The 24,479-nt window shown below is 42.9% G+C and overlaps 1 protein-coding gene across 1 annotated transcript in view; it reads right to left on the bottom strand.

Annotated features, from left to right (window-relative positions):
* Window positions 1-9,498: 9,498 nt before the first annotated feature.
* LOC124550706 (fibrillin-1) overlaps window positions 9,499-24,479 on the bottom strand; it is a 131,965-nt gene continuing 116,984 nt past the window's right edge. Inside the window, exon 5 of the mRNA XM_047125428.1 lies at window positions 9,499-10,577. Within this exon, the coding sequence (XP_046981384.1) occupies window positions 10,471-10,577 (107 nt within the window). The 3' untranslated portion in view covers window positions 9,499-10,470. The remainder of the gene's footprint in view (window positions 10,578-24,479) is intronic.

Below are 24,479 nucleotides of genomic sequence, written 5' to 3'. Positions count from 1 at the left end.
ACATGACAAGAGCTCGATGGAGGAGGCTGGTAGGAAATTATGGATTAAAAGACTGCGGGAAGGAAGTAAATGTGCTTTACTAAAGAAGACTTCTCTTCTTGTGCTGGATCAGTTTAGTAGTCATTTGAAAAATTCTGTAAAAGAGAAACTGAGACAGGGAAATGCAGCACTTCTTGATATTCCGGGAGGACCTACTTCACAATTGCAACCTCTCGATGCCTCGATACGTAAACTGTTTAAAGCGCATATCAGTGACGAACGGAACAGATGCATGATGGATGAAACCTAACATCAATTCATGCCGAAGGGAGCTTTTAAACGACCTACAGTCAAACAAGTGCGTGTTCAGATGACGAATTTCAGGAATTTTAAAGTCTGTTCGGTTTTATAAACTAACAATTTTTAGTCTGACTTTGAATTCTTAAAATATAAATGGTAAAAATGTTATTTTTTAAAAAGCTGCTTGTAGCTTAAGGTGCGTGTTATAGTCCGTAGCTTCTTGTAGTCCGTAAAATACGGTAAGCACTGCGCCGCCCTCTCACCGTGGCCAACACAGCTGCACGGATTAACCTAGAACGCCTCCCTCCTTAAAGTTGGAACATATAATTTATCTAATTAACACTCTGCCATCCGGCGACACCACAGTGCTGTCGTCTGTATAGTATCGCTCAGTGGCCGGCGACAGCACTTTAGTATCTTTTGCATTCAGTTGGTTTTTTGTTTAGGTAACAACAAGTTACACATATCAACAAGTTTTTTGTTCTTATAAGTACTTGTGCCCTTCCATCATGGCAGACGAAAGAGACGATACGATTATTTACGATGAATGAGCGGAGCAAAACTTGGGGGTTGCCACTACATCGCGTACTTCTCATGATCTGGTCGACAGACTTTCCGGTCACCTAAAACAACACCAACTAATAGCCCTACGTATTTCCGAAACGATAAACGAAAACGAAGAAAGTGCCATGTATGTTCCAAAAACAAAACAAAATAAAAAACAACAAACTTAATGTGCAAGTCTTGCGGAGTTTCGTTACATCTTGGAGACTGTTTTGCTGCATATCGTATGAAAGAGAAATAAAAGTGCCAAAGACAATACAAATACATACATTAAACAAAGAAATTTTGTATTTATTTACGTATGTATATCTTCGAAATTTCATGAAAGTAGGGGAACAGGGTTGAGAAATAACGATGAGATTAGTAAAACCTAACAATTTATAATCTCTCAATAATATCAAGAACGGCCGGCGACAAGTCAAGTAATTCGAATTAGCACTGCCGGCGCCAAGCGAATAAATTTGTACGAGACGTGAGAACGGCAAAGTGTTAATATACAGGGTGTTACAAAAAGGTACGGCCAAACTTTCAGGAAACATTCCTCACACACAAAGAAAGAAAATATGTTATGTGGGCATGTGTCCGGAAACGCTTACATTCCATGTTAGAGCTCATTTTATTACTTCTCTTCAAATCACATTAATCATGGAATGGAAACACACAGCAACAGAACGTACCAGCGTGACTTCAAACACTTTGTTACAGGAAATGTTCAAAATGTCCTCCGTTAGCGAGGATACATGCATCCACCCTCCGTCGCACGGAATCCCTGATGCGCTGATGCAGCCCTGGAGAATGGCGTATTGTATCACAGTCGTCCACAATACGAGCACGAAGAGTCTCTTTATTTGATACCGGGATTGCGTAGACAAGAGCTTTCAAATGCCCTCATAAATGAAAGTCAAGAAGGTTGAGGTCAGGAGAGCGTGGAGGCCATGGAATTGGTCCGCCCCTACCAATCCATCGGTCACCGAATCTGTTGTTGAGAAGCGTAGGAACACTTCGACTGAAATGTGCAGGAGCTCCATCGTGCATGAACCACATGTTGTGTCGTACTTGTAAAGGGACATGTTCTAGCAGATAGGTAGAGTAGCCCGTATGAAATCATGATAACGTGCTCCACTGAGCGTAGGTGGAAGAACATGGGGCCCAATCAAGACAACACCAACAATGCCTGCCCAAACGTTCACAGAAAATCTGTGTTGATGACGTGATTGCACAATTGCGTGCGGATTTTCGTCAGCCCACGCATGTTGATTGTGAAAATTGGGGCAACTGGCGGTGAATCGAGGAAGTACAGTACATACTGACGAAACTAAAATGAGCTCTAACATGAAAATCAAGTGTTTCCGGACACATGTCCACATAACATCTTTTCTTTCTTTGTGTATGAGGAATGTTTCCTGAAAGTTTGGCCGTACCTTTTTGTAACACTCTGTATATCCTCCTCGAACTTTCGATTGGATGCAGACCTCTTTGCAATGTTCACTTGGTACCTGGTCGAGATGGACCTGTTTGACTGGCAGCAGGAATTGTCATTGACACCTCGCCCCTGGTTTGTGTCGGTTATCCTTTTACGACTTTCGTTCTTGTACTGTGGTACATAACTGTGGGTGATTCACCATTCCTGGCAGACACATTCGACAGTTCACGATGATACACAAAACAAACGGGGCAATTCCATTCGCGGTGGAGCCTTGGGTACGTCCAAACACGGGAGCTCCTATCTGACGTTGAGTCACGTCTGCACCTCGACCCGTATCGCTGCGCTCCCCATCCAACCGACTGGCACATTCGCGCCAGTTCACTACCGTGATTTACATCACGAGGGATAGCCACCACACCCAGGGGTGACTCATATACGGCCCAGGCAGCATGTCTTTGAAGAGTCGATGAAAAAAAATTCAACTGCCTACCTTAAGAGCGTCTCTTTTTGGTGTTCCCGTGGTGCTCTGTTACCGGAGCATACCTTTCTATCAATCAGCAGTAATTGCTTCACGTAGCAGCTGTGCATTCCGTTTTGTTACGTCAGTGAAACAGTCTGTTCACGACTCTCAAATACTTCGTAGTTCTATAACCATTTTACGTATAATAAGTTAGTGTCATATTACATCAACGACATTAGACACGAATAAATCGAGGAGTGTTAAGAAAAGGTGCACTTTTAGTAACAGGTTATGTGGTGTCACCGCAAGGCACCACACTTGCTAGGTTGTAGGCTTCAAATCGGCCGCCGTCCGTCAGTACACATCGGACCCGCGAGTCGCCACCGTCGACGCTAGCAGACCAAGCGCCGCCACTCGGCTGATCTTTATTACGAGACAAGCTGGCGCACTGGCCAGTTCTACAGCCGACGTTAATAGGAATGGTTCACTTGTTATAGCTTCAGAGATCACATTTGCAGAGACGCTAGGTAGCATAGCCTTCAGCTAAATCAGCAGCTACGACCTGGCCAGGCGCCACATACAGTTTATGCATTGACAATTGATCTAAGCAGTCAGAATTGTAAAGAAATATTCACAGTTCAGCCTATAACTGCACTTGTAAATATTATTGTGCAAAGTCAAGATCGACGTTCACCACTGATGCTGAATTAAAGCTATGTATTTAATTGCATTCCTGTCCACTATTTTCTAATCACCTAAGATGTTCCAGATACATCCCGTCAAGTATAGTTCATTGATCCTCACGTCAGCCTACGTGATCAGCGCGTCCAATTAATGGTCACACCTCGTGATCAGACTAGGAATCAAATGGCGTGACTCAGCCGAGTCACCCCTTTTCCATGAGGCCCATAGTTCAGCTTCATAGAGAACAGGTTACATTACAGCTGTTCGTATGTGAGGTCATCCACAAGCTCTTTGAAATTTTATACTTTGAAACGTCCCAGAAAATCAATTTAAATATTCTTAAAAGATTGCCGTGATATTTCTATCTTCTTCTTTACCGGTATTCCAAACTGTCTTTAAGAACCTCTCTGGTTTGTGGACGGGTAAACACTTTTGCTTTCAAATTTTCGATAAGGGTAGGGTACTTCTGAAGTAAGAAAGTAAATGCTGAGTCACATTTAACGCTTTCAGAAAATTCTTAATAAGTCCAATTCTTTACGAGGACCTGCTGAAAAATAATGCCCCTGAATTTCTTAAAGTGAAAACTGTTAAACCTTTTTACAATGCGCGTTTTTTCAATAAGTTCCATTTTGAACTAAAATAAAACAAGTAATTTTTCATAGAAATTCTATGGTTACATGAAAACTCGTACTTTAATTTACTTTCGAACATAATTCTCACGAATATTAAGACACTTATCATATCATACAACGAACTTCTAATACTACGTTTCTAGAAATCTGCCGCCTGAGTACAACTTTCGATAATTTAATCGTTCTGTAACAGTTGCATGAAGCACACTTCTTCATAATTATGAGCAATTGGATGGTGTGTATGGAAATGGGTGATGACGAGAAGAAGGCATACAAATGTGCATGATGGGGAATGATGTGGGTCAACCATCAGTGGTAACTGACAATTTTGTGCAGAAAGTTGATGAAATAGTGAGAGAGAACACATGCTTTACAATTTCGACAAATGTGATGAGTTTCCTCAAGTGTCAAGAAGTGCGCTTTATTCAACTGTTACTGTGTGAGGTAACGGTCGAGTTGTGGCACCCTGTAAATGTTGTAAGTTGAGAGTGACGTGGCAGCACAGGGCACGTGGCAGGCCGGAGCTCGTCAGCATCCGCGTGGTGCCTCACAGCGGCCAGAGCACGTGGTCCAGGGGGCACGTGGCTGGCAATTCCTCGGCGACGCTGTGTCGATGAAAGAGTCTTGTACGCCGGGAGAGCGAAAAATGGCGGACTTTGTGAAGCCTTAATGGCAGACGTTTCACGGTTCATATAGAAATTAATTGTTGCGACCCGCCAGGTTAGCCGAGAGCGCTAATGCGTTGCTTCCTGGACTCGGGTAGGCGCGCCGGCCTCGGATCGAATCCGCCCGGTGGCTTAACGACGGAGGCCGGTGCGCTGGCCAGCCTGGATGCGGTTTTCAGGCGGTTTTCCACATCCCCCTAGGTGAATACAGGGCTGGTCCCCACGTTCCGCCTCAGTTACACAGCTCGCAGACATCTGAACACATTCGCACTATTCCATGGATTACTCTACACACGGACAGCTGGGGTGCACTGATTCCCTCCTGGGTGGTACGGGGTGGCGGCAGGAAGGGCATCCGGCCACCCCTTAAATTAACCCTGCCAATTCCGATTAACCATGCCGACCCTGCGTCATTGCGGGAAAAGACACAAGCAAAAGAAAGAAAGAAAGAGAGAAATAGAAATTAATTGTTGCCAGGTGAATCATGATACCTCAAAAAGAAACTTGTACATTACCATTATTTGCACGACGATTCTCATGGTGTAATCAGATTTTAATTATCTTTATTAGTTTAAAATTTACTATCTGACTGTAAATTATACAAGTAATACCCAGTAACAAATATCCAAAATCTAAACGGCTCATCCGCTTTCGTCGATCGACGTGTCTTTAGGAAGCTATTACTGCAAACCTAAATTGGTATAAATTACAGGCGTGTATCTGGAATAGTACGTGAGTTATTGGAGGTCAAAGTGACCGATTACTATCGATCGCGTCAGGCCATAAGTACTCCACAGTTACACGAAAAAACGGTAGCAGCATGCTTATAAATATGTTTATTCATGTATGTCTTTGTTTATATGCGATATATACTATCCATGAAGAAATTAGTCAATTATTTTCTTTGTTATAGAAAGCACAGAGACGTTTGTCTACTGGCCTACTTTAGCTTGCTATTCCTTTGATATATGTCTATTTAATTTGATAAGTATTTAATAATGTGTGTTAGAGCGTGTTTATGGTCCACCCATAGGAATATTTATTTAATTTCAATTTATTTAAATGTAAATTCAGTATTTCGAATGTGTTTCATTATATTTGTGAGTGTGTGTTGGCTTGGAGACAGGGCGGGAGAGATATAGCCCATCACAGCGCTCGTGAATGGGGATGCTGGATGGAAGTGGGAGACCAGTACGAGAGAGGACAGGAGAGTCGTGGAGTATAGCGCGAGGGGCACACGGTGGCGAGAGAGACTTGGAGTGTGCTGCGGTTTGCGAGTGGTCGCGTGAGGTAGCAATACTTCGGAGTGCGGACTTCTGAACTTGGGAGATTTCCGAGGTTTCTACAGTGAAGACGCAGTATGCGTTTAGAAGTGAATATCTTGCGACATATGTTGTCGTTCATAACTAATTACGAGCAGTAGGAATCTACTGTTTCCCTGTTATTCAACTTATATTTTATTTAATTGCTGGACCATCGACACCAATAAGTGTTTTGCAGAAATAAACCACATACTCAAAAGTACTTCTACATTCGTACTCATCATTTAAAGTCGTTAAGATAGTACCTGCAGATTTTATTTATTGCAATCTTTCATTTATAAATTTGTATGTTACATTCATAATTCGCAATTGCCGAGTAATAGGAACCTTCGACCATTCGATTCATGTGTATATTCATATTGTATACTGCAGACTCAGCAGTATTTGGCTTGTAATGCGGCAACTACGTATCCCGGCCCCTAGACAACGAAAGCAGCCTAAACTTTTAATATTCCAACTCTGAGTCAGAGGGCACGTAGTTGAGGACCACACACCCACACCATTTTAATTTTATTTGAAACCCCGCAACTGGAATTTTAAATTATCGACAGTTATGGTAAGGTGGGAGATTTGTACTAGAATTGTATTCAGTGCGGTTTGTATGATATGATAAATGACTTAATGTTCATGGGGATTACGTTGAAAAGTAAGGTACATGCTTTCAAGAAAAATAAAATTTCTAAGAAAAGCTGAATTGTTTTATTTTTATTTCAAAAAGGTACTTATTTTAAAAAAGCAGGCCTAATACACCAAATAAATGTTATTGACATTCTACATCTTTTTTCTTCGTGTGTACGTATTTCCAGTCCTCTGCCGCCAGAGGGCTGAGAACTGTAGAGCGTAACATGGCGGTGTGTGACGTAACTATGTCGGTGCTTGAGAAACAGCGAGCTGTAGTCGAGTTTCGAATTCGCGGCGTTGGTCCACACGTGGGGCGTAACCTGCTCCTTCAGCATGGCGGCGCCAGCCCACACAACAATGCGACGTCTCGGGATGGCAGCCATCGACCACCTTCCGTACTGTCCCGATTTGGCCCCATTCGATTTTCATCTCTTTCCAAAACTTAGCGAGCACCTTCGAGGACTTCGCTTTGATAGTGATGAAGCGGTGCAACCAGAGGTGAGGAAGTGACTCCGTCGAGAAAGTCAAACATTCTTCAGTGACGGTGCCAACAAACTAATCTCTCGTTGGGAGAAATGTGTTCGGCGCCAGGGCCACTATGTTGAGAAATAAATTTGTAGACATGAAGAATAGAGATGTAGAAAGTTAATAACGTTTGTTTTATTTAAAAACCCTAAAGAGTTTCCACATAAAAAAATCTGAGGCGTTACTGTTCTGCACATACTCGGATAATTTACATTAATTTGCCTTGCGTATGTTGGAGTATTCAAACTTTGGTTTTATATTCACGCAAAACCCTGTTTCATTTTCCACTAATTGAGATTGGATGAACACTTAATACAGAATACAGTCGTATGGTGCCCGTTTTTGGTGCCTGTCCCCTACTTTACAACCTAAAAGCAACACATATGCATCTTTTTACAGCACGAGCAACAGAACTTTTCCTGGAAGCATTTCGGCACAAATATAGCAGAAGGTAGTTATCTGCGCTACTAACACATTTATGACACATTCTTACAAAAAGTAGACTACCAGCTCAAAATACATCAAAGCAGCATTCTGGAGTAAATACCTCAAGAAGTATCACAACACGACCGCCACATTGTAACAACTCTTAACATATGAAGACGCTTACCCCGGTCACAACGAGATGAAGCCGTGCAGACCGTGTACCCGTTTAAGGGATGATGCAGTGAGAATTAAGACATACTCAGACAGTACTGGGCACGACTTTTGTGAAAAAATCGTAATTACGTGTGATGGATGCAATTCAAAAACACACGACTTTTAATGTCAGTCACACATACAAAGGCCATAAACAGAGATCTATTAACATAGTTCTTAAAACTCTGAACAAAAATTAGCACCCAAATCTGTAGAGAACAGCCTGAAATACTGCAACAGATATGCGCTGTGCTATTTATGAATAATAAAATGGAAGTATGAGCAGGGCTTTTTTTCTTAATTATCAAATAAAATAAAACGACGGGTTTTCATGTGAGCTTGTTACTTCATGGCACCTTCCAGATAAGAAGTGATACGACGCTCCAGTTTCATTTACATTAACATATATGTTTCTTTGTTAATCCTGGATCACAAATAGTGTACAACACTTTCGATGTTTAAGGTCGTTTACAATGAATTAAATGAAAGTACTTTTCTCTACTAGGAATCTCCTCTACGTACTGAACGTTACTGGAAATAAAGTCATATGTATAACGTTACAAACTTTTATGAGCGTTTAATGTACTGCGATGCTGCAGGAAGTTGAGTTGTTGGACACAGTTACCAGACGGACATAATCCAGTCTGACACTAATACTGGTCTCAAAGATTTTAAAATATACCCAAATTTCATGTCTGGATACCTCAAAGTGCTCCCTAGACAACGAAGACTATATTGTTGCTTTTCCAGTAACTCACATTGTTTACTGCTATCTTTTGCGCGATTAATTTTTCTGTTGCTTTGACAGCAGAATATTTACAAGTTTATTTTGGCTGTATGGTACAGCAGCACAGAAACTTAAATACAAAAATCAGAATAAAAAAATAAACAAGTTTATTCTTTGGTATTACAATAATCTTTGGTCTCATTTCATTGAAATGTACGCACTGATATTAACTAGAACAAATTCACAGTATCAATTCGTATTTTGCCTGTTTGTTGTTGACACATCAGATTATCCCAGCAACTACCTAAGTGAATTAGCGCCTTTGCTGTACATTCAGTTAAGGCACGTTTCCACATGCAGATCTGAAGTAGCGTGTGCACACTCCCAAATTCAGATCGCGTCACTAGCCTTCCCCCACCACGACTACCACCTGGCTGCTGCATTTCAAAACACCATCAGTCTCTTTATATAACCCCACCACATAATGTAACAGACAGGCGAGACAGTGACCCATTGAGAAAAGCACGTTGATGTAGTCTGTTTTGCACATTGACACATGGAATAGATTACGCTTTCAGGAAAACGCGTGTCACTCTATCTTTTGTGCGCATTACACTATTATGTAACTGTTTACTCAATCATTATATTCCATATATACAATACATACTTGATGACAGTTGTGTGTTTCAACATTTATCATATGAGCAATCAATGACAAATTTACGAGTGAATGTATAGGTTCACATAATCTGATCTTTGTAAAGCTCTTCTTCTTATGGAAATTCATTTGCAACTAAAAAACGTGGTTGATTAATTAATAACAGAGGTTTACTTTCGCAGTGACTCACTGCACTGCTAAAAATGGAGAAAATTAAGTATCTGCAGTCGACGGGTATCTATCATTCAATGAAGGTGGCTTATTCAGAGTCTAGGACTGACGGTAGTATCTGCTCATAAATGCACTTAAATGTCTCAAAACTCGAGTCACAAGAAAACTTTCTGTGAGCTACCCTATAATCACCTTGGTCTCAGTTAAGCTCCTGATGTTGGGAAAAGAACATCTACAAAGTCAGCGTAATGCAGTGAGTACTTAAAAGCGGGAAGCAAGAGGAAAGTTCTGTTTTCATTGATTTTTGTAAATTGTGATATCTTGTAACTTGGTACAGTGAACGTTTGTATGTATCAGCGTACAGGGCAATTCAAAATGAATTTAGGGATTACAAATGTTTAGTTAAATAAATATTCGTTTCATCATCACACCTTATTATACGTCGATTATATCTCCACAGATATACCACAACTACTATTGTTTCTTTCCGATGATTCGTTGTAACGCTACAAGATTATATACAAAAACGTGAATGACAAGAGTCAAACCTAGTGTGTACAGATCTGCAGCCTGCCACCTTAACCCGCTGCGCAAACGTCGCTAATTGATAGCTGGCGGTCTCGTATTCTATTCAACAGGCTCCGAGAACTTTGATTCTCGATTCTCTAAACACCTTGAGGCATGTATCGTAATGATGCAGCATTGTTTGTGGTATAAGCTTTCTTTGTGAAATGTATCTTTGCTATGAATATATTCTTCTTTTGTGAAATAGATCGTTGCTCTATGTGGCTAGGAGAACAATGCTGCTACCTCCACAGGGCATTTGTTTTTCTAGACAGACGATGACAGGCTGTTGTAAAGTGCAAAATATCCCAGTATATGCTGAGAGTCAAGTCTCCCTATTTTCTATAAGCGTATCCTTGTAACTTGGTTGGAAGTACCCTCTGCCCCACTCTAGACAGTTGTTTTGAGTCTACTGCTGATCCAATGGGACTCGGTAAGCGTCGTCGAGCTATGGTAGTGTTGAGTAGTCCCAGCTGGCGGTTGGACCAAAAGTGAAGTAGTTGTAGGCTAGATCAGCCTAGACTGGACTAGGTCTAGGAGACGGCCATGAGGCTGCCGCTGACCCCCAATGGCTGCAGGCTGGGGCCTTCGTCTATCTCCATCTGGAAGATTGGGTTGCTGAAGTCCCGCTGACCTGCAACTAACCATTCACATCTGTCAGGAATTTGCCATGTCGTAACACGAACAATTAAAAAAATATATAATTAAATTTTTCTTGAGACATACGAATCTCAACTTTATCTACGATAGTGATAGAAGTTGAAGAAATGAATTAAAATTTTGTGCCAAATTCAAGACTTGAAAACACAAGTCTCTTGTTTACGCGGCAGATGTGTTAGCCATTATACACTCCCGGAAATGGAAAAAAGAACACATTGACACCGGTGTGTCAGACCCACCATACTTGCTCTGGACACTGCGAGAGGGCTGTACAAGCAATGATCACACGCACGGCACAGCGGACACACCAGGAACCGCGGTGTTGGCCGTCGAATGGCGCTAGCTGCGCAGCATTTGTGCACCGCCGCCGTCAGTGTCAGCCAGTTTGCCGTGGCATACGTAGCTCCATCGCAGTCTTTAACACTGGTAGCATGCCGCGACAGCGTGGACGTGAACCGTATGTGCAGTTGACGGACTTTGAGCGAGGGCGTATAGTGGGCATGCGGGAGGCCGGGTGGACGTACCGCCGAATTGCTCAACACGTGGGGCGTGAGGTCTCCACAGTACATCGATGTTGTCGCGAGTGGTCGGCGGAAGGTGCACGTGCCCGTCGACCTGGGACCGGACCGCAGCGACGCACGGATGCATGCCAAGACCGTAGGATCCTACGCAGTGCCGTAGGGGACCGCACCGCCACTTCCCAGCAAATTAGGGACACTGTTGCTCCTGGGGTATCGGCGGGGACCATTCGCAACCGTCTCCATGAAGCTGGGCTACGGTCCCGCACACCGTTAGGCCGTCTTCCGCTCACGCCCCAACATCGTGCAGCCCGCCTCCAGTGTTGTCGCGACAGGAGTGAATGGAGGGACGAATGGAGACGTGTCGTCTTCAGCGATGAGAGTCGCTTCTGCCTTGGTGCCAATGATGGTCGTATGCGTGTTTGCCGCCGTGCAGGTGAGCGCCACAATCAGGACTGCATACGACCGAGGCACACAGGGCCAACACCCGGCATCATGGTGTGGGGAGCGATCTCCTACACTGGCCGTACACCACTGGTGATCGTCGAGGGGACACTGAATAGTGCACGGTACATCCAAACCGTCATCGAACCCATCGTTCTACCATTCCTAGACCGGCAAGGGAACTTGCTGTTCCAACAGGACAATGCACGTCCGCATGTATCCCGTGCCACCCAACGTGCTCTAGAAGGTGTAAGTCAACTACCCTGGCCAGCAAGATCTCCGGATCTGTCCCCCATTGAGCATGTTTGGGACTGGATGAAGCGCCGTCTCACGCGGTCTGCACGTCCAGAACGAACGCTGGTCCAACTGAGGCGCCAGGTGGAAATGGCATGGCAAGCCGTTCCACAGGACTACATCCAGCATCTCTACGATCGTCTCCATGGGAGAATAGCAGCCTGCATTGCTGCGAAAGGTGGATATACACTGTACTAGTGCCGACATTGTGCATGCTCTGTTGCCTGTGTCTATGTGCCTGTGGTTCTGTCAGTGTGATCATGTGATGTATCTGACCCCAGGAATGTGTCAATAAAGTTTCCCCTTCCTGGGACAATGAATTCACGGTGTTCTTATTTCAATTTCCAGGAGTGTACGTACAACCATAGCAGCGTGGGTAACACAGCTGCCCAGACTAACCAAGACCAGTGAGGGTCGGCTCATTGTTAGGGGAGGGCTTCCGAGTAGGCTAAGGCATCTGCCTCGTAAGAGGGACGCCTGCTTTGAAGTCCTGGCTGTGGCACAAAATTGTAATTCATCTCTTCACCTTTTATCATTATCGTAAATTCAAATAATGTTTTGCATCATTAGTAAAGTTCGTGTTTATTGATTGGAAATTTCTGGTCCAATACTCTTTTTACCACACCAAGCTGGCATGTACAGTCATCTGAGTAAAGTGTTTCCTGAATTCTTAGTGTCTCCAATCGTGAACTGGATAATGCAGCGTGTGTACACTGGCCAGTCTACAGATCAAATTAAATCAATGAAAAGCAACTCCAGTTGCTAATAAGAACATCACTAGGTCCACAACTGGTTTCGGCCTTCACATGAGGCCATTTTCAAGTGGCTCTGAAACTGCCGTTGTAAACGCTTAATAAGGAAGCACAAAGATAACATACAACTTACATTATGCTGTAGAGGAGCAACGCCAACCGTCAGAAAAATGTACGTGTCAAGATTATAAAAACTGTACAGTTTGGTACATTAAAAGTATTGACATGCTTTCGCTTTAACACTTTTGTGATCGATGAGATACATACACCCCACTGAAGTAATACGCAGTTTTTAGTGTTGGAACATGTTTCTCGTACCTGTCTAATGCCAGCATGTAACGAGATGCTTCTGGAACTTGGAGAAAAATACTGCGGGTGATCAAATGGGGCGGCGTGTGTTTACAGTCCGTCTGATTCGTGCAAATCAGATCAAATCACTCTATTCCGAGAATATCTGAAGCAACTAATTGTGTTTTCTTGTACATTACAGACATGGTTTTGAAATATTACTACACACCTCAATAATTATGCTGGTTTCTACATAATTTGTATGTTGTGGGACGTATATGCTCCAGAAAACTTCATAGAAACATTGGTTTGTGTGGTATGTCAAAGCCGTCTTCAAATTTTATGTTGAAAATCTATGTACGATATTTCATGTATTTTCATGTCAGGAGACTAAATGTGTTTTTCTACTTACTCGTTATACTTTTTCCATAATTTCTATTCTGGTAAAATCGTTGTAACATTCAAAAATAGACTCTGATAATCTTACAGTAGGTTCAGATGGAAAAACTTCATCGATTTTCAAAATCGATCAGCTTAAACTTTTTGGCAGTGAAAGTATATTATTTTATCAGAAAGGAAGTCAGCTTTCGACCTTCTCTTTTTCAAACATATGAAAAATAAATTTTTACCATGATAGGGTTAAGAAGAGTTATATTTCAACACATCGTAAATTTCAAATTCCATGCTTTAGCACTAAGAGGCTAAAAATAATTATTAGATTTAATAAAAGTGGAAAATATTTGCAACAGACAGAGTGACCAAGTTGAAGGTAAAGTTACGACTTCTAGTGTACAAAAATTAAAACTCAGCTGTCAGTAGAGGGTGCTAGCAAAGCTTGGACTGCTTGAAAAATGATGTTTACGATCATCTAGATGCAGCAACGAACTTCCGGAGTAACTTCAAGGGAGCTAAGTTCCATTACTTCAATAGCATATAGCGGCAGCTGAAAGTGTCTAGAAGGTCTTTTTATGTTGTGCAGGATGACATAATGGGCAGGTAATAATGACACGGAAATATGAAGGTGTACGATAAATTTCGAAATAACGTCTGTGTTGATTTTTGGCAATAGAAAGATTTAAAAAATTAATACTGGTGCTCGACTGTCAAATTAATATTGTTATGCATTTTACTAGAGGCTTTTAGAGACTGATGAATTTCTGTGCCTCCTCAGGCTTTCCCAGCGGATCTGTTGCAAATACACTTCTCGGGTTTACCGCCAGATCGCTTTGTGTAAATCGCACAATATTTCTTCGATGCAACTGCTCGACATCTTCAGGTGGTGGTAGTTGCTGCCGTCACTGTTGCGAGACGTGTCTGACGATAATCGCTCTAAGGCGTCGAAATTTTTCAGGCGAGGAGCAGGTAATACACGAGCATACATATTGCCTGCTGCTGGCCTCATAAATTCCGACGCCGTAGCGCGATTATCGTCAGACACGTCTCGCAACAGTGACAGCAGCAACTACCAGCACCTGAAGATGCCGAGCAGTTGCGTCGAAGAAATATTGTGCGATTTACACAAAGCGATCTGGTGGCAAACCTGAGAAGTGTGTCTGGTGAATTTCTGCTTGTGAGCCACGAAACAAAATGAGGACATCATCAAAATAACGTCTGTAGCACAGTGTACTGTCGTTAATTTCAGGGCGATCTTTGAAGAATTTATTTTACAAATTACTAACGAAAATATGTGCCAGTTTACACGCTAATGGAGAACCCATAGCTAATCAATCGGTCGGAAGGTAAATCTTGTAAACTGTTCAGTGAACCCCAACCTGTCGTGCCTTAGAGCGTCATTTCAATCTAAGAAGAGGCACCATTTGTCACTTTTGTAACATTTTTGCCTGTCCCACCAATGATTCCTTTATTATTTAATTAGTGATCCGTTGTGGCTTCGCATGAGTATCTACAGTTGGACAAGCTGTCTGATGTATCAGTGTAGATTATATACAGAAACATTCCTCATGAGTCACTCTATCTTTTAACGATCATACCAAAGTCCCTATAGTAATTCCTGAGATTATCCTTCACAGGTAGACAGAAAAATGCAACGTAGCTTTAATTTTTAAGCTGTTATACACGGCGTAAATTTTAAGTTGACAGACCAGAATAACTCGAAAAATAAGCTTCATACGAAAATACGTGTAGAATCCAAAGTTGATTATCTTCGAGGGGGACACTTGCTGGTGCTAAAATTAGCCCGCCACCCCAGTCCCCTAGGGGTGGGGTGGGAGGCAAGTTTAAAATTTCAAATGGGAACCCCCGTTTTTTTAATTGCAGAATCAGATTCTACATAAAAACTACATACATTTTGCCTTAAACATTTGTTTTGATTCATGGTAGTTGGCGCTGTAATTCAAGAAAATCCATGTTCTTATTTTAGGGTGGAAGATGGTTACAGATAAATAAAAAATACTTATTTACTTAGTAAATTTTGATTGGCTGAAACTAAAACTCTCCCTCTCTCCCCGTAGGGTGGGGTTTGAGAAAGAGGAATTAGAGTTTTACAAATGTTGACCCAAAAAAAATAATATGTGGGTCAACATTGGTAAAACTCTAATTTCTCTCTCTCAAACCCCACCCTATGGGGAGTGAGGGAGAGTTTTAATTTCAGCCAATCAAAATTTGTGAATTACAGCGTCAACTACCAAGAATCAAAACAAATGTTTGAGACAAAATGTACGTAGCTTTTTATGTAGAATCTGATTCTGCAATAAAAAAATGGGGGTTCCCCTTTGAAATTTTAAAGGTACGTCCCGCACCACTCCCAGGGGGCTGGGGTGGCGGACTAATGTCCACCCCTCGAAGATAATCAACTTTGGATCCTACACATTTTTATGTGTAAAGCTTATTTTTCGAGTTATTGTGGTTTGTGGCGCAGTGGTTAGCACACTGGACTCGCATTCGGGAGGACGACGGTTCAATCCCGTCTCCGGCAATCCTGATTTAGGTTTCCCGTGATTTCCCTAAATCGTTTCAGGCAAATGCCAGGATGGTTCCTTTTAAAGGGCACGGCCGATTTCCTTCCCCATCCCTCCCTAACCCGAGCTTGCGCTCCGTCTCTAATGACTTCGTTGTCGACGGGACGTTAAACACCAGTAACCTAACCTATTCTGGTTTGTCAACTTAAAATGTACACCCTATATAAAGCAGAGTGTATGTATGTGTGTGTGCGTGTGTGTGTGTGTGTGTATTTGGGATCTCCTTTGAAAACACTGGATCGATTTCCACCAAATTTGGCACAGAAACAGGAGGACTCATGAGTACCATCACAGTTGGATTTATAGCCTCCTAGCTCAAATAGGAGTGGAGATATTGGCAAAAACGTGTTTATTGAGGCCCTGACGTATAGGCTGTCCTGCTTGTTGTGTGGGAACAGTATCAGCCTACCAGATCAACCTCCTTTGCGGGGTGACGTACATACAAGGGGTAAGAGACGGTTTTGCATCTCTGACGGGTAGGCTGCACTTCATGACAGGAGTGTTGTTTTGCAGTAGTACTGACCTGATTTATTGACCTGCTTTGCACGGCTGTCTGTACATCAGAGTCAAATAAATTATTTTATGCATGATAGGCATGTTGTGGGAGTAGTGCTGACCTACTTTATTGAATTGTGTTGCAGGGACTACATGTGCTGACTGCCGTGTCTAGAGAGAAGTTGATGTGGATATAGGAGGGGATGCAGAGTGAAAGGGAAAAGGATATGGACAAAGAGAGGGGTGGAGGGGGTATGCATGAGGCAGGAGGAATTTGGATCGAGGTGGTGGGTAGGTGAAGAAGGAAGAGGGGGATGCAAAGATGGGAAGAGAGAAGGGGGAAGGAGGACATTGTCAGAAGAATGGGGAAGAAGATATGGTCAGAGGTAGAGTGGGTGGAGGGAAATGGAGAAAGAGAGGGGGAAGTGGGGGTGTCTTGAATACATGTGTCAAACACATATGTGGGTGGAGCTGCAGGGAAAAGACTAGAATGTACAGAAAAAGAAATTTCGTATGCATGTATAGATTTTGGAAGAAATAATTTCATGTGGCTAAATGGGCTGGTGCAAGTATTTCAATTGGACGCCATTTCTGCGACTTGTGTGTCTCTAGCATTTCCTAGTTGGGGATAGGGGGATTACAGTTTAACGTGGCATCTGAACCACACATCTTTTCTGGTGAATCTCCTCCTCAATGCTAGGTTAAAATGCAAACTGAAAAATTCGGGATACGTTTGGGATTAAATCAATGGACTTGTGGGTTTCAGACATGACCTTTACTGGTAGGCCACCACATCAGACACTGATTCTCATCAAACTTGGCTACTCTCTGGAATAGTGATGGCTGTTTTCCTTGCCGTTTTCTGACCTGATATCGTGTTCTCTGTAGCTGACCAGCTCGTAGCTCCCATCACTATCACGAGATGTCTCTCCAAAGCCAATTAAATGTGGAACAGATAATGGTACATACGAGTATATTATACATTCATCAACATTCAGCAGCAATAAAATACGTAGAAAAAACCTTCCTTGCAAAACGATATATTTATTAGTGAATTGAACCCCCATGTATAAAACATCATATCTCTGAACTGTGTACCGTACAATGATATAATTTTGCAGGTGCATTCAGAAGTGTGTGTCGGTACTGTCTGCAAAACGTGTTGCAAATAGAGTTTAGCAGTAAAGAAGTAACAAATGAAAACGTTGCCCCTGACACTGAAGTTTTAATGCATAAATAGCGAAAATGTAGTAAGTGATTTTCCTTACATTATCTTGTTTGGGGTTTTGGTGAGAAAGAGTTTCGAAAAGACTTGAAGTTATATGTAATGTTTTCTGGAAGTCGCTTTGAGCTCACACTTTCAAATACTGGATGAATACAGTCTGAGTCATTTTCACAGTCAGTTAAGCCGTCTCGGGGAATATACACTGCTTCTGAGTTTTATACTTGACTTAATATGTGATACGTTTAACATAAGACTGTATCTCTCACTGAGTAGAACATAGTAGCATTTGAAATTTTTAAATTTGGTCGACAGTCATAAATTTTTTTTCTTTTTTGGTCATCAGTCTACTGACTGGTTTGATGCGGCCCGCCACGGATTCCATTCCTGTGCTAACCTCTTCATCTCAGAGTAGCACTTGCAACCTACGTCCTCAATTATTCGCTTGACGTATTCCAATCTCTGTCTTCCTCTACAGTTTTTGCCCTCTGCAGCTCCCTCTAGTACCATGGAAGTCATTCCCTCATGTCTTAGCAGATGTCCTATCATCCTGTCCCTTCTCCTTATCAGTGTTTTCCACATATTCCTTTCCTCTCCGATTCTGCGTAGAACCTCCTCATTCCTTACCTTATCAGTCCACCTAATTTTCAACATTCGTCTATAGCACCACACCTCAAATGCTTCGATTCTCTTCTCTCCCGGTTTTCCCACAGTCCATGTTTCACTACCATACAATGCTGTACTCCAGACGTACATCCTCAGAAATTTCTTCCTCAAATTAAGGCCGGTATTTGATATTAGTAGACTTCTCTTGGCCAGAAATGCCTTTTTTGCCATAGCGACTCTGCTTTTGATGTCCTCCTTGCTCCGTCCGTCATTGGTTATTTTACTGCCTAGGTAGCAGAATTCCTTAACTTCGTTGACTTCGTGACCATCAATCTTGATGTTAAGTTTCTCGCTGTTCTCATTTCTACTACTTCTCATTACCTTCGTCTTTCTCCGATGTACTCTCAAACCATACTGTGTACTCACTAGACTGTTCATTCCGTTCAGCAGATCATGTAATTCTTCTTCACTTTCACTCAGGATAGAAATGTCATCAGCGAATCGTATCATTGATATCCTTTCACCTTGTATTTTAATTCCACTCCTGAACCTTTCTTTTATTTCCATCATTGCTTCCTCGATGTACAGATTGAAGAGTAGGGGCGAAAGGCTACAGCCTTGTCTTTCACCTTTCTTAATACGAGCACTTCGTTCTTGATCGTCCACTCTTATTATTCCCTCTTGGTTGTTGTACATATTGTATATGACCCGTCTCTCCCTATAGCTTACCTCTACTTTTTTCAGAATCTCGAACAGCTTGCACCATTTTATATTGTCGAACGCTTTTTCCAGGTCGTCAAATCCGATGAAAGTGTCTTGATTTTTCTTTACCCTTGCTTCCATTATTAGCCGTAACGTCAGAATTGCCTCTCTCGTCCCTTTACTTTTCCTAAAGCCAAACTGATGGTCACCTAGCGCATTCTCAGTTTTCTTTTCCATTCTTCTGTATATTATTCTTGTAAGCAGACCGATGACCGTAGCAGTCTGGTCCCGTTAATTCCCCTCCCCCCCCCCCCCCCCCAATCTTGTAAGCAGCTTCGATGCATGAGCTGTTAAGCTGATTGTGCGATAATTCTCGCACTTGTCAGCTCTTGCCGTCTTCGGAATTGTGTGGATGATGCTTTTCCGAAAGTCAGCTGGTATGTCGCCAGACTCATATATTCTACACACCAACATGAATAGTCGTTTTGTTGCCACTTCCCCCAACGATTTTAGAAATTCTGATGGAATGTTATCTATCCCTTCTGCCTTATTTGACCGTAAGTCCTCCAAAGCTCTTTTTAAATTCCGATTCTAATACTGGATGCCCTATCTCTTCTAAATCGACTCCTGTTTCTTCTTCTATCACATCAGACAAATCTTCACCCTCATAGAGGCTTTCAATGTATTCTTTCCACCTATCTGCTCTCTCCTCTGCATTTAACAGTGGAATTCCCGGTGCACTCTTAATGTTACCACCGTTGCTTTTAATGTCACCAAAGGTTGTTTTGACTTTCCTGTATGCTGAGTCTCCTTCCGACAATCATATCTTTTTCGATGTCTTCACATTTTTCCTGCAGCCATTTCTTCTTAGCTTCCCTGCAGTTCCTATTTATTTCATTCCTCAGCGACTTGTACTTCTGTATTCCTGATTTTCCCGGAACATGTTTGTACTTCCTCCTTTCATCAGTCTAGTGAAGTATTTCTTCTGTTACCCGTGGTTCCTTCGCAGCTACCTTCTTTGTACCTATGTTTTCCTTCCCAACTTCTGTGATGGCCCTTTTTAGAGATGTTCATTCCTCTTCAACAGTACTGCCTACTGCGCTATTCCTTATTGCTGTATCTATCGCGTTACAGAACTTCAAACGTATCTCGTCATTCCTTAGTACTTCCGTATCCCGCTTCTTTGCGTATCGATTCTTCCTGACTAATGTCTTGAACTTCAACCTACTCTTCATCACTACTATATTTTGATCTGAGTCTATATCTGCTCCTGGGTACGCCTTACAATCCAGTATCTGATTTCGGAATATCTGTCTGACCATGATGTAATCTAATTGAAATCTTCCTGTATATCCCGGCCTTTTCCAAGTATACCTCCTCCTCTTGTGATTCTTGAACAGGGTATTCGCTATTACTAGCCGAAACTTGTTACAAAACTCAATTAGTCTTTCTCCTCTTTCATTCCTTGTCCCAAGCCCATATTCTCCTGTAACCTTTTCTTCAACTCCTTCCGCTACAACTGCATTCCAGTCGCCCATGACTATTAGATTTTCGTCCCCCTTTACATACTGCATTACCCTTTCAATATCCTCATACACTTTCTCTATCTGTTCATCTTCAGCTTGCGACGTCGGCATGTATACCTGAACTATCGTTGTCGGTGTTGGTCTGCTGTCGATTCTGATTAGAACAACCCGGTCACTGAACTGTTCACAGTAACACACCCTCTGCCCTACCTTCCTATTCATAACGAATCCTACACCTGTTATACCATTTTCTGCTGCTGTTGATATTACCCGATACTCATCTGACCAGAAATCCTTGTCTTCCTTCCGTTTCACTTCACTGACCCATACTATATCTAGATTGAGCCTTTGTATTTCCCTTTTCAGAAAAATACTGAAAATAATTGTTTTTGCCCTGGAAGTCGTTAGGCAGGCTCCCTGCAGCTGTGACTGTGCGCCATTTTAGACATTTGGTAGGACAGACCCAAGCTAGTTGTTACAATTTGCTCGAATAAGCTTTAGAGCTACTTTAGTGTGAAATATCTTACAACATAGACCATTATTATATACGCATAGCATAACTTTTTCCTTATGCTCGCTACCAGGATATCATTGACTTGATATTATTTCTGTGCTGCGGGTTGTAACAAATTACCCAGCAATGTGGCATGTTGTTGTAGTGGATCAGGTAACTTGTGGCACATAGAATAGCCTGTTAAGCACTGATAAAAAAAAGTTGTAATTTTGTATTAATTTTTGTGGTTTTTCTCTTATATGTAATTTCTTATCAGTATTACAGAAAAGTCTATTGTATTTTTACAAATCGCTGGTAATCTGACGTTGTCAAGGGTTCTTATTCTGATACATCAATTTCACTATCGGAACAGCAGTTCTTGTACATGCAATGTTTATCAGTACTTGCACAATAGTCGTGAGCCCATTCTCCACATATATTATGCAGAAAATGGCTTGTTGGTTGCACTGATTCGGAATAGGACTCGGCATACTCGGTACAGAACCGGAACTTTAATGTCCATGTACAGAGAGAGAACGATTGAGTGACTCTTAGACGCTGGTGTGACGGGCAACCATTTTGACAACAGCCACCTGAGTGGCAGTAGATCAATGAACTAGAGCCTGTAGGCCACGTGCGTAATCTGAGGGGTGTCGGAAGGGACAGCTGCCACGCCAGCGCTTAGAAATCAGTGAATGGCTGTCTCTGTACAAGAACGTTTTTAAAGCGACCAATGAAGGTGTACGGTTGGCACCGAGGGTGTTTCCCAACTGAGGGGTCTTAGAAAGTCCCTTTGCCGATTTATGTGTCAATGTAATAAATGAAATGTCGTGTGGCTAGGGCCTCCCGTCGGGTAGACCGTTCGCCTGGCGCAAGTCTTTCGATTTGACGCCACTTCGGCGACCTGCGCGTCGATGGGGATGAAATGATAATGATTAGGGCAACACAACACCCAGTACCTGAGCGGAGAAAATTTCCGACCCAGCCGGGAATCGAACCCGGGATTGACAGTCTGTCACGCTGACCACTCAGCTACCGGGGCGGACGTCAATGCAATATCAGTGCAAATGCAGTTTCATGTGAGTGATGAAGTGTATAAAATTTCCCTATAATTGAAAATTGATGTTTTTTTGTAACTGAATATGATGTGCCATTATATGGGGACGACTTATTACAATTTCATTGTGGCTACTTGTTACATTGTGATACTGATGCGATACGATGTTGGACATGATACACTGAAGCGTCAATGAAACTTGTATACACATGTGTATTCAAATACAGAGGTATGTAAACAGGCAGAATACGGTGCTGCGGTCGGCAACGCCTATATAACACAACAAGTGTCTGGCGCAGTTGTTAGACTGGTTACTGCCGCTGCAATGGCAGCTTATCAAGATTTAAGTGAATTTGAATGTGGTGTTATAGTCGGCGCACGAGCGATGGGACGCAGCATCTCCGAGGTAGCGATGAAGTGGGAATTTTCCCGTACCACCGTTTCACGAGTGTACCGTGAATATCAGAAATCCGGCAAAACATCAAATCTCCAACATCGCTGCGGTCGGAAAAAGATCCTACAAGAACGGAACGAACGACGCCTGAAGAGAATCATTCAACACGACACAAGTGCAGCCCATCCGAAATTGCTGCAGATTTCAATGGTGGGTCATCAACAAGTGTCAGCGTATGAACCATTCAACGAAACATCATCGATATGGACTTTCGGAGCCGAAGGCCCGCTCGTGTACCCTTGATGATTGCGCGACACACAGCTTTACGCCTCGCCTGGGCCCATCAACACCGACATTGGACTGTTGATGACAGGAATCATGTTACCTGGTCAAACGAGTCTCGTTTCAAATTTTATCGAGCGGATGGACGTGTACAGGTATGGAGACAACCGCATGAATCCATGGACCCTGCATGTTAGCAGCGGACTCTTCAAGCCTGTGGAGTCTCTGTAATGCTGTGGGGCGTGGGGAGTTGGAGTGATATGAGACCCCGGGTACGTCTAGATACGACTCTGATAGGTGACACGTATGTAAGCGTCCTGTCTGATCGTCTGTATCCGTTCATGTGTATTATGCATTTCGACGAACTTGGACATTTCCAGCAGGACAATGCGACACCTCATACGCCCAGAATTGCTAAAGAGCAGGAACACTCTTCTGAGTTTAAACACTTCCGCTGGCCACCAATCTCCCCAGACATGAACATTATTGAGCATATCTGGGATGCCCTGCAACGTGCTGTTCAGAAGAGATCTCCACGCCCTCTTGCTCTTGAGTATTTATCGACAATCCTGCAGCATTCATGGTGTCAGTTGCTTCCAGCACTATTTCAAACATTAGTCGAATCCACGCCACGTGGCCGGCCGGAGTGGCCGTGCGGTTCTAGGCGCTACAGTCTGGAACCGCGCGACCGCTAAGGTCGCAGGTTCGAATCCTGCCTCGGGCATGGATGTGTGTGAAGTCTGGAACCGCGCGACCGCTAAGGTCGCAGGTTCGAGTCCTGCCTCGGGCGCGGATGTGTGTGAAGTGCTTAGGTTAGTTAGGTTTAAGTAGTGGGGACTGATGACCACAGCAGTGCTCAGAGCCACGCCACTGGTATTGCGGCACTTCCGCGTACTCGCGGGTGTCCTACACGCTATTAGGCATGTGTATGAGTCTCTTTGACTCTCTGGTGTACATGATGCGATGCAGAAGCAAAAGTGGTGGAGTGCATAGAAACATAATGAAACTTTTCAGTAAAAAAAATTATTTTCCTACAACCCCTACAGATTGACAATGAACTGGGTTTCTTTTCCTTATTACCCATAGTTGTAGGGAAATTTGTCAAATCTCAAAGAATACGTTGGTTAGGACATGTGGAGAGGATGGCGAAAGACATGACGCCCAAACGAATAATGGTTGCCAGAGTGTATTCCACCAGAAGGAAGGGCACACCAGGAGCTAGATGGATGGACGACGTGCTGGCTGACCTTGCCCAGATGCGGATGCGTGGATGGAAGGAAAACGCTGAGAACAGAGAGGTATGGAGGAAGATTGCTGAGGAGGCCAAGGGTCACCAAAGGCTGTAGTGCCGAAGAAGAAGAAGAAGAAGATGAGCCACAGTCGCTGTGATACTTCAAAGTAAAGAGCAGCGCTGCTCATATTTTGAAAAGTTTGCAGTGAGAAACGAGAGTCGTTGGGCAGTTGGTGCATTTTATGACAGATATTGTTGTATAAGAAATGTAGTTAACCCATCCAAATTGTCTTTAGCGCTGGGAGGAAAGCTGTAGCTCTTTCCAGTCTTGAGTAAATACGTGATACATTTTGGCGTTTGGCCGCGATGTGCTGCGACACGCCACACTCGACGCTATGAGTGTGCGCACTCTCTGTACTGAGCTGTCTCATATCGCATTTCGCATTGCCCCAGTGGGAATCGATGAGCGTCGTATCACGTGACCTTCATTATAACTAAATGTACAGCATACTGTATCGCCCCTGTTGAGCCTCGTCTAATACGCCTAATACTGACAACCTGCCCTCTAGTGATGGGAGAGAGGTACGTGCTATAACGTGC

This window comes from Schistocerca americana, chromosome 9 (assembly GCF_021461395.2).
Source record: "Schistocerca americana isolate TAMUIC-IGC-003095 chromosome 9, iqSchAmer2.1, whole genome shotgun sequence".
Taxonomy (NCBI): domain Eukaryota; kingdom Metazoa; phylum Arthropoda; class Insecta; order Orthoptera; family Acrididae; genus Schistocerca; species Schistocerca americana.
The sequence above is the reverse complement of the archived record's forward strand: the minus strand, read 5'-3'. Positions and strand labels throughout refer to the sequence as shown.